At 40.3% G+C, this 10637-nt stretch overlaps 1 protein-coding gene across 1 annotated transcript; it reads left to right on the plus strand.

Moving 5' to 3' along the window:
• The first annotated feature begins 8765 nt into the window (after window positions 1–8765).
• Window positions 8766–9361, plus strand: LOC122656610 (calcium and calcium/calmodulin-dependent serine/threonine-protein kinase-like). The gene is made up of 2 exons (XM_043851209.1): window positions 8766–8999; window positions 9084–9361. The coding sequence occupies exons 1-2, from the start codon at window positions 8940–8942 to the stop codon at window positions 9258–9260; spliced, it is 237 nt and encodes a 78-aa protein (XP_043707144.1). The 5' UTR covers window positions 8766–8939; the 3' UTR covers window positions 9261–9361.
• Window positions 9362–10637: the final 1276 nt, after the last annotated feature.

A 10637-nucleotide genomic window follows, 5' to 3' on the forward strand; every position in this document is an offset into this window, starting at 1 on the left:
GTAATCCGACTGCTGCTTCTCATCCCCATGATTCTTGGAAGGCAAGGAATTGAACAAGGGCAGCGTCTAGCTTAGAAACCTCAAGATTTTTGTTGAGCAAATTCAAGTTACAGACAATTTGGAATTTGTGTAGTTCAATTGTAATCAACTTGTATCTTAGTATTAGTTACTGAACAACTTCACTCTATTATTATATTGTCACAGATTGTACAATCCAGTTAATTCAAGTAAGTTGACTCACCTGGCCAACTAGACTTGGAATTTCACACTAAAACATGACCCCGAAACATCGCAGATATTACAATACGTGTTAAGGCTGTAACTGTCCTTGGCTTGATTCCTATTTTTCTCCCAGAAACATTGGGCAGAATCTGTTTTGTGTCCACTCTATCCTTGTATTTGATGAAAAAAATTAAGCAATGAATCAAGAAGAGAATCAAATAGCAGATGTAGTTTGAGGCTCAACTCAGTAAGCTTGGTATGCTTCGCATCGTAGTAACGCACCTCTGCCTCCACTTGTGGGTTGGATACAGATATGGTTTGTACATCCAACCCTAGCTTCTTTCTTGCTTTTGTGACGAGTGTGGGAAGTTGATTGACAGAGAACTGCCCAGTGAACCAGTTGAATACCCAGAACTCACTAGGCTATGTTGGGTTTGCAATGGCAAGCTCGGCACATTGGACCATATCTCTGATGTCGAGGCATCCCTGGGTCTACAGAGTAAGAAAGGAGACAAGAGTTACATTACACAATAAAGAGAAGTGGTTCTTTGAATAAGAGAAGTCTTATTGACAAAGACACACATAAGAAATCCAACGTTTTAATTAATAGAGCACAGAATAGCATAACTGAGGTAACAACAGGAAAATAGTGATTACATTTGGTCAGAATAAGTGCTCTAGTGACAATATGGATATGAAGAACAGAATATGTCTTCCACATTGAATATGTTCAGGTATGTGGCAGACCCAGGAGATACTTTACCTTATAGATTCAACTAAAAAATCCCACCAACAAGATATGCTTGGAATGGAATGGATCCCATAAGATAGTTGTAGGAGAGTGATTTAGAAAAGGGAATGAAAAAATCTCCTATTATGCCAATGCCTGTGGATAATGTTCCAAGGGATTTCGAAGGAGAAAAAAATCCTAACATTAAACTTGAACAAGATAATTTAATGAAGAAAATATGAAAACAACAGTAATATGAAGGAGAATAGTAGAAGCCAGAAATCAAATCAGCAAAAGTCAAGTAGTGAACCAGGTCGCTCGCTACCCTGTGGAAAATGCAATAATAAAGGAGAAGTTGATGCAATAGCGAGATTGTTTAGTACTTGGGTGGGCTCTTAAGTGATCCAAATCAAGGTTTTCAAACCTGAATTGGGTCAGAATTCGCCTACAATTCTTAATCCAGATCAAGGCCTGATTTGGTATGATTTGTATTTCAATTTTGGATTGATTTCATGAAATAGTCAACAAATAGATATTTGGTCAAAAAAATTGAAATTTTTTTTGTTGTATCAATATGAAATATTTCAAGAATAAAAAAAAATCCATGTGGTAGTTCAATTTCTGAGAATAGATTCTCTATATTTCTTTGGGAAGGGGTGGTTGTGGTAGTGGTGGGATAGTGGCAGTGATGGTGGTGGCGGTTGCAGTGGTGGCGGGAGGTGGTGGTGGCATGGAAGAGGTGGCGGTGGTGGTGGCAGTGTCGGTGTTACTCCCGTAACCAAATCAGTACTAACTCAAACTTTGTGTAGGAGCGGAACTCTATTATGTTGGTGACCTCTGGAACATTACCGTGAAATCGACCTTTAAGATCTTCGACATGTCGAGTGGAGAGACGGTCGATGAGAGGTTTCTCGATAGGGATCGGGGAAGGTTCGTCGATGATTCCGCATATGTCAACCTTCCCCCTAGACCACCCCTTCCGTCCAAGAGATGAAGGTACGTACCATTCACATTGTCGAGTCCCAATTATACCCCTCGGGTAAATGGTGTGCCAACCCATAGATATGACCCTTAATATCCCCTCAGTATTTGGGACCCACCCTAGAAGCCTAGGCATATTGGGGGCCCTGAACTGCCAAGTCTGGGACTGGCGGATCATGCATGAGCCGCCAGCCCATGATCCGCCAGAGTGCGAGATTATCTCTGAGAGGCTAATAGGTGCTTGGTTCACCATTGCCTTGACCCAAGGCTTAGCCAAGGATTGAGTCTAGGTGTTTGGGGACCCCAAGGACTCCCTATCAGCTACTAGTCATGAACCTATGGACCACTTGGGCTGCACCTTAAAGGTAAACCCATCATTGAGTCTTAAACTCACCCCCCCAAGCCAAACAAGACTTAGACCACTTATATAACCCAACCAAACCCTATTCTCCTTCATTTCCACTCATCTCCAACCCTTGAGGGAGAGCTAAAAACGTGGAGAGCAAGCTTGGGTGGGAGAAGGAGGTAGAAGGGAGAAGAAAGAGAAAGAGAAAGAGAAGGAGGCCTCCATCACCTTTGGAGCTATTCTTGAGCTCACCTCTCTCCCCCAACCAGCCCATCACTCACCAATGGAGTAGAAGTCCGTGGAGAAGCTGTTTTGGAGCCCAAGCTCAGGTTAGGAACTCCTCTTCTTGCTGCTCTTGTTTAAAACCCATTGTAAGCCATCTCTCCCACCTTGTTTCTATGCAAATCTATGTGGAATTCATGTATGGATGTCCAATCCATGCTCCTATCAAGGGGCTTTTCATTTCTACAAACCTAGCCCACTGAGTACTACTTGATTGAGCCAATTAATCCTCAAGGAGGGGCCAATCTCTCAGTTGTTAGCTTAGGTAGCTTGGGAACCCCAATTGGGCACCATTTCCATGGATGTTGGGAGCTTGGATCAAGCTCCAATCTATTGGGTACAAATCGGGGGCTCCACCACCGACCTAATTGCTCCAATTGGAACTCTCTATACCCCCCTTGCTGTCTCCGATGAGCCCTTGGCCTCTGGCCCCAATTTGGGAGCCATTCAAGCTGAAGGAAGCTCTCTCGGACTCTGGCGGATGATGCAGTGGGCGGACGATGCATTATCCGCCAGACATTACAGTGCATCATCCGCCAAAACCAAAATGCCCTGTTTTGTTGGTTCCAACCTTGGGACTTCATTGGGGTCACCTCTCACACATTGCACATTGTTATTATGACATGATAGGTTATCGTACTCGTGTGGGTGGGACGTACATTGCACGGGACCCCTTCTTCCCCTACGCGTGGGACTCGGTGAGTGGATTGAACGCTTGAACTATTTTACAGAGTGTTTCTCATTAGACATCCGGTTAGTTGTGCATGTTGAATTAATTACGTATCACAAACATGACTATCTTTCCTATGTTATGTGTCATGAATGGGGGTGGGTTATTCATGTGTGAAAAGTTATGGACTTTACATATTGATCATGCTATTATGGGGGGGGTGTAGATTATAAGATGCTTTACTTATAATTCTTTATTATGATGGATTGTGGAATTGACTCGGGTGTGACCGATCGACCGTTATCTCGGTATCACACCCATCGTATTGCTACCTTGGTGTTGATGTGAATCGAAGAGGGAGAAGGTAGTGACCTCCGAATTAGGCACTATGGACTCAACCTCCGGATTACACTCGCACGGTGTAGGATTGTAATCATGACCATCGCATTCATTGATTGTCAGTTGGCTAGGAGGGGATGTACCCAATACTACGACCCTTCTAATAGGGGTGTAGGTGTCGGACAAACCCATGGGCCCCGATCGTATTTCGGGGTAGCCCACCGTGAAGTCATCGCCATACTTCGGTGACACCAGGACGAGATTTGTATTGGGGGCTCGCGGATAACTCGATGAGTGGGTCCAATCTCGCGGGTTTCCTTGGTAACATGGGGTTGACATGGTCGAAATACCATCCGTTATGACACCTTTATCGTCTTCCGTTTATGGCACCGTTATTGTCATCCGTTTATGGCACCGTTATTTACCATCTGTTTATAGTACCGTTGGCCGACGATGCTGCCTGTGTTATTGTAGTACTCGACCTGACTTAGAGTCTCATTGTTAGGGGGGAAGGTATAGATTAAGAACATTCATGCATCCGGTGTGGTGAGCGTACTTTAGCATGCATTGATGATGTATCTATTTTATATACTGTGATTGGTTTGATCGCTCGGTGGACTTGTAAGCTCATCCCTCGGAAACCTTGTTTTTAGATGTGGACACAGGGACTGCCGATACTATTGGGGGAGATTCGACGTTGCCCTCAGACAAGGACTATGTGGCTTTGGGCGCTCAGTCGAATGTAGAGCCGACGTCGGATTATCTTTGTGATGACTGCACCCAGGAGGGTTACTAGTTTGGACTTGAGTATTGAACTTGGTTTGACTATCTGGTACTTAGGGATCCGTGGGTAATTGTAATAATGATTTGCACCTATTACTTTCTCTTGCCCTTTGGTATTTAGTACTGGTTATCTTTTTAAATACTTTGTTGGTGTATGACTGAATTCTTTATATTACTTATATGGTATCACTTAGACTTCCTTATTTAAGGTGATCTTTATATGTCAGTCCTTCCGCCAATCTCTGTTCTCTTCTTATTTTCTGAATAAAAAGTCGGGTTAATGTACATGTCACAGCAAAGAACGTCGATCTTGCCGAATAGTTTGGGATGCGGGGGTGTTCCCATCATATTTCCCAAGGTCAAGAATGGGGGTGTGACAGTCGGGGTGGTGGTGGCAAAGGTGGCGGTGTCGGGGTGGTGGTGGCATGGTGGTGGTGAGACCATTAGGAGAAGAAGTTTAGTGTTTTATTTTTACCATGAAATTACAACTTTGTCCATCAAATTAACCAAGTGCTCAATAAAGAGCAAGAGTGAAATCTGAAATTGAGATTCTGAAACAGCCCCTCAGTTATTTCAGAATTTCTATTCCACTTTATTTCTATTTCATTGAAGTAAGGTGCAAAAATCAAATCAAACAATTTCCGAAATAGAAATCACCCCTTGAAATTGAAATAGAAATCTTACAAAATCAAGCCTAATACCAATATCCTAATGCTTGAATTCGTTATCTCAACACTACAAACAAACTTGTTTCCAACCCTACATATAAATTATCCTTCCCAAAACTGACAAAAAAATTTGTTGGGGAGAGATGCGGAAAAACTTTCCCACCTATGTGAAACAAAGAAGTAAACAAAATGAAAATGGAAATGAAACAAGCAACCACAAACCAAATGAATAAACGATTTAACAGGAAAAACCCTTTAATATGAAGGAAAAAACCACGGGGCAACTCCGAAATACTCCACTAAAACAAAGGATTACAATGATTCACCTCTCAAGTTTATGCTCAAACTTGAGATCCACCACAAGATTGAGAAAAGAAATAACAAACATTTAGAGAGATTACAAGGTTACCTTACACTTTAATGAAAATGCTACCAAGTCACCTCTAAAAGCCACCAATAATTTCTCCCAAAGCTTGGAGAACTCAACCGAACAAGGAAGCTGCAACTTCGGTTACCTGGCTGAATAAGAGCATGATATGTAGCAAAATATCATGCTCATTGTGGAATACCCAACAAAAATAACAGCAGCAAGGTCTAGGAAGTCTTGGGGGACAGAAACCCCTGGTTCCAGGGAGAGTCTTTGCCCTTACTCAGCAAGATGCATAGGCTTGTCCAACAGTAGTCACTAGTAATTGTTTTACTTGATAATGTTTTATTTTGTGAGGATTTGCTTCAATGATATATGATTAGTATGCATTATTAATTTCAGGTATGTTAAATGTTTTTGGCAATACTACATTTGTATTGTTTGATTCATGGTCCACACACTGTTTCATCTCACATGGTTTTCTACTAAATTGAAGATTCTGCCTATGACATTAAAGACTGATTTGAGTGTCATGACACCCTCAGGAGAGATAATGGTTATAAACATAATTTTGTAACCTTGTGGTACAAGTAGAGGTTAGAGAGCTTAGAGTAGATTTGTAGTTATTGGATATGTGAGACTTTGATATTATTTCGGATATAGACTAGTAAGGGAGCCAATTGGGACGGGACCATACCGGTACCGGTATCAAAAGTGCCAATCCCAGAATCGTCCCATTTAGTTAACGAGACCAAACCTAAATCCTGCTCCCGATTACTAACGGGACGGTACCGGTTCTTAAACGGTTGTAGGCACTGTAGAAAAGGGAGAAGAAATTTAATGGTTCCTAACAAGGTGGATTTATTTGTGTTGTGGATTTTTTCACTATAATGAAATCTAAGTTTTTTCATGCTTAGTTGTTTTGTAAAGCAACTTAATATGAAATCATAGGTTCACTTCTTCAAATTCCCTAAGATCACATGTAATAAGCTTCTCAAGATTATAACTAAGAATTAAGGATGACCAAATAAACAAACCCTGATGGAAGAAATTAAAAGTCCTATATTGTATTTCCTCTTTGACTTTCCTAAACAAAGATGACAGCAAGGCAAACAAATTTATTTATTACACAAGTTAAGAAGTGAAAACGAAAGAACCTTGTAGATCTAGATTGTCGAGGGACAAGGGAGTGGCAGGTTCTGTGAGGAGAGAAAGAAGACTACAAAAGCCTGAAATACATATTTACTCAGAAAGATTTGAATATAAGATAGCGTAGATGGCTTGAGTTATTGAAGGACTATGGCTGTGCCATTCGCTATCATCTTGGGAAGGCAAATGTTGTTGCAGATGCACTCAATAGGAAGAGACAAAGATTTTTAGTAATGATGATATCCATACGACAACAAAATCTTGATGATTTGAGGAAGATGAATATAGAAGTAGTTGTGAGCAGTGCTACAACAATCTTGTCAAACCTTATGATGTAGCCTACATTAATTGATAGGATTAAAGCCAAGTACGAGAATGACCAGTTCCTAGAAAAGATCAGGAAGGGAGTGCAACAAGGGAAGAAACCAAATTTTTCTATCTCTGATGATGGAGTTCTGAGGTTCAAATCAAGACTGTGTGTACTGGATGAAGAAGAATTAAACAAGATATCTTAAAAGAAGCACACTAGACAGCCTATACGGTACATCCAGGAAGTACCAAGATGTACCAAGACTTGAAAGGTATATTTTGGTGGAATGGTATGAAGAGGAAATTGCTCAATTCGTGAAGCGATATCGTATATGCCAGTAAGTTAAAGTGGAACATCAAAGACCCTCTGGGTCAGCCGTTGAAGATACCAGAGTGGAAATGGGAACTTGTAACTTTGGATTTCGTCACTTCTCTACCTAAGACGTCCAGAAAATATGATGTAGTGTGGGTTATATGGACAAATTGACTAAATCAACACATTTCCTTGTTGTTTGCATGAATTATACGTTGGAGAGGTTAGCTCAGCATACATTATGTTGAGGATTGGTGTCTTGACTTTTGATGACTGGATTGCTGTGTGGAGACTTTGTGGGCCTCTATAAGGACTATATGGGTATTTCGATAAATTTCCTATATAGGGTTTCGCTATAAACCTGTAGCGAGAGTTCTTTCTCTGTAAAAGAAAATCAAAGAGAGGCATGAGGAATGAGCGACTGTAACCCTATTCTCTATTGATAGTGAAACAGATATCATCTCACCGTAGACGTAGGCAACCTTGCCGAACCACATAAATCCTTGTGCGCATTGTGCGATTGTGTTTGCATTTTTTCCAATCTTCTCTGCATCGTGTTAGGTTTTACACATTAAAGGGATTGTTAAATTGCATGGAGTACCGGTATGCATTGTATCCGATCAAGAATCGAGGTTTGCTTGTTGTTTAGGGAGAAATTATAGCAAGCTTGGGTACTCAGTTATATTTCAGTATAGATTTTCATCACCAAACTGACAGACAATCAAAAAATACCATCCAAACACTAGAAGATATATTAAGGGCCAGCGCGATAGACTTTACTGGTAGTTGGGATACACATCTACCACTTGTGCAATTTGCTTACAATAATAGCTTCCAAGCTACAATTGACATGACACCTTACAAGGCATTATATGGTCGGAAATGCAGATCACCACTGAATTGGGATGAAGTAGGAGAAAAACAAATCCTTGGTCCGGAGATAATTCAGCAATCCAATGATAAGGTGAAATTGATTCGGCAAAGAATATCTACAGCTCAAAGCCGACAAAATAGTTATGTAGATACAAGACGGAAGGATTTGAAATTCAAAAAGGGAGACAAGGTGTTTCTCAAGGTAGCCTTAATGAAAGGGGTAATGAGATTTGGTAAGAAGGGCAAGTTAAGTACAAGGTATATGGGTCCTTTTGAAATCCTTCAGAGAGTTGGTAACATGGCGTAGAAGATAGCATTGCCACCAGCATTATCGGGGATTCATAATGTGTTCCATGTCTCTACACTAAAGTATGTAGTTAATCCATCCCATATACTTATTTATGAAAAAAAAACATATTTAGGGTTTTAAGCTCATACCAATTGAGAAGAGAGGAGAAAAGAATGATTTAGGCTTGTCAAGAAAATAGAGGCCACCACTTTATTTATACTTAGATAACATTACAAATATGTAAATAAAATCCTAGCATAATCACATGTGCAACATGTGCATAATGAACCTGGACACTTAGTGTATCTGGGTCTGGGTCATAGGTCATCCTTCAACATGAAATGATCCAGTTAAAAAGAAAGCTAAATGGAACAGTAACCCACTTACCATCAAATTGGGTAAAACTTCTCACAAACAAGATTTGCTATGTCTGATTCCCATAAATGATGCAAAGAAAGGGTTCTTCCCATCCTGATTCTGAGATGTCTTTCCTTCAACAATCTAAACCATTTATGCTTTTATATTTTTTCCTTTTCCTTTGAACCCATTACAATAGTATTCTGGCTTCAAAGATTAAGAGAATTAAAACTGAACACCTGTGTTTTTTGTGGCTGTTAGATGTATGACACAGACAGGTCTGGATGCATCACCAAGGAAGAAGTGGCATCCATGCTCAGAGTACCATCCCTCCACTTTCACTTCCTCTGAATCCAACCCCTTTTGTTTTCCATTGCTCTTGATAGGACACATTGAATTGTGCAGGCATTGCCAGAGGACTGCCTTCCAGCAGATATCACAGAACCTGGAACTTTGGATGAAATATTTGAACGAATGGATGCTAACACAGATGGAAAGGTCACCTTCGAAGAGTTCAAAGCTGCCATGAAGAGAGATAGCTCCCTCAAAGATGTAGTCCTCCACTCCCTTCGACCTACCTAATTTTTGCTACAGCGTGCTAATGGCATCTTCCTTTCTAGTCAGTTTGGGAGCATTCACATTTGTCTTCAGAACCATATGACCTAATTGGCTCAAATCATGTAGTAATCCGACTGTTGCTTCTCATCCCCATGATTCCTGCAAGGCAAGGAATTGAATAAGGGCAGCGCCCAGCTCAGAAACCTCAATATTTTTGTTGAGTAAATTCAAGTTACAAACAATTGGGAATTTGTGCAGTTCAATTGTAATCAACTTGTATCTTAGCATTGGTTACTTAACAACTAGACTTGGAATTTAGTTAATTCAGGTAAGTTAACTCACCTGGCCAACTAGACTTGGAATTTCACACTAAAACATGACCCCTGAAACATCACAGATATTACAATACTTGTTAAGGCTGTAACTATCCTCGGCTTGATTCCTATTTTTCTCTAAGAAACATTGGGCATAATCTGTTTTGTGTCAACTCTATCCTTTTATTTGATGAAAAAATTGAGAAATGAATCAAGAAGAGAATCAAATAGCAGATGTGGTTTGAGGCTCAACTCAGTAAGCTTGATATGCTTCGCATTGTAGTAATGCACCTCTGCCTCCACTTGTGGGTTTGACACATATGGTTTGTACATCTTCTTTCGTGCTTTTGTGACGAGTGTGGGAAGTTGATTGACAGAGAACTGCCCAGTGAACCAGTTGAATACCTGGAACTCACCAGGCTGTGCTGGGTTTGCAATGGCAAGCTCGGCACATTGGACCATATCTCTGATGTCGAGGCATCCCTGGGTCTGCAGAATAAGAAGGGAGACAAGAGTTAGATTACAGAATAAAGGGAAGTGGTTCTTTGAATAAGAGAAGTCTTATTGACAGAGACACACATAAGATATCCATTGATTTCATTAATAGAGCATAGACTAGCATAACTGAGGTAACAACAAGGAAATAGTGATTACATTTGGTCAGAATTAGTGCTCTAGTGACAATATGGATATGAAGAACAGAATATGTCTTCCACATTGAATATGTTCAGGTATGTGACAGATCCAGGAGATACTTTACCTTATAAATTCAACTATAAAATCCCACCAACAAGATATGCTTGGAATGGAATGGATCCCATAAGGTAATTGTAGGAGAGTGATTCAGAAAAGGGAATGAAAAAATCCCCTATTATGCCAATGCCTGTGGATAATGTTCCAAGTGATTTCGAAGGAGAAAAAATTCTAAAATTGAACATAAACAAGATAATTTAATGAAGAAAATATGCAAACAACAGTAATATGAAAGAGAATAGTAGAAGAAATAAGTAGAAGCCAGAAATCAAATCAGTAAAAGTCAAGTAGTGAACTAGGTCGCTCGCTACCCTGGGGAAAATGCAATAATAAA

Source organism: Telopea speciosissima, chromosome 3, assembly GCF_018873765.1.
Source record: "Telopea speciosissima isolate NSW1024214 ecotype Mountain lineage chromosome 3, Tspe_v1, whole genome shotgun sequence".
In the NCBI taxonomy this organism is placed as follows: Eukaryota; Viridiplantae; Streptophyta; class Magnoliopsida; order Proteales; family Proteaceae; genus Telopea; species Telopea speciosissima.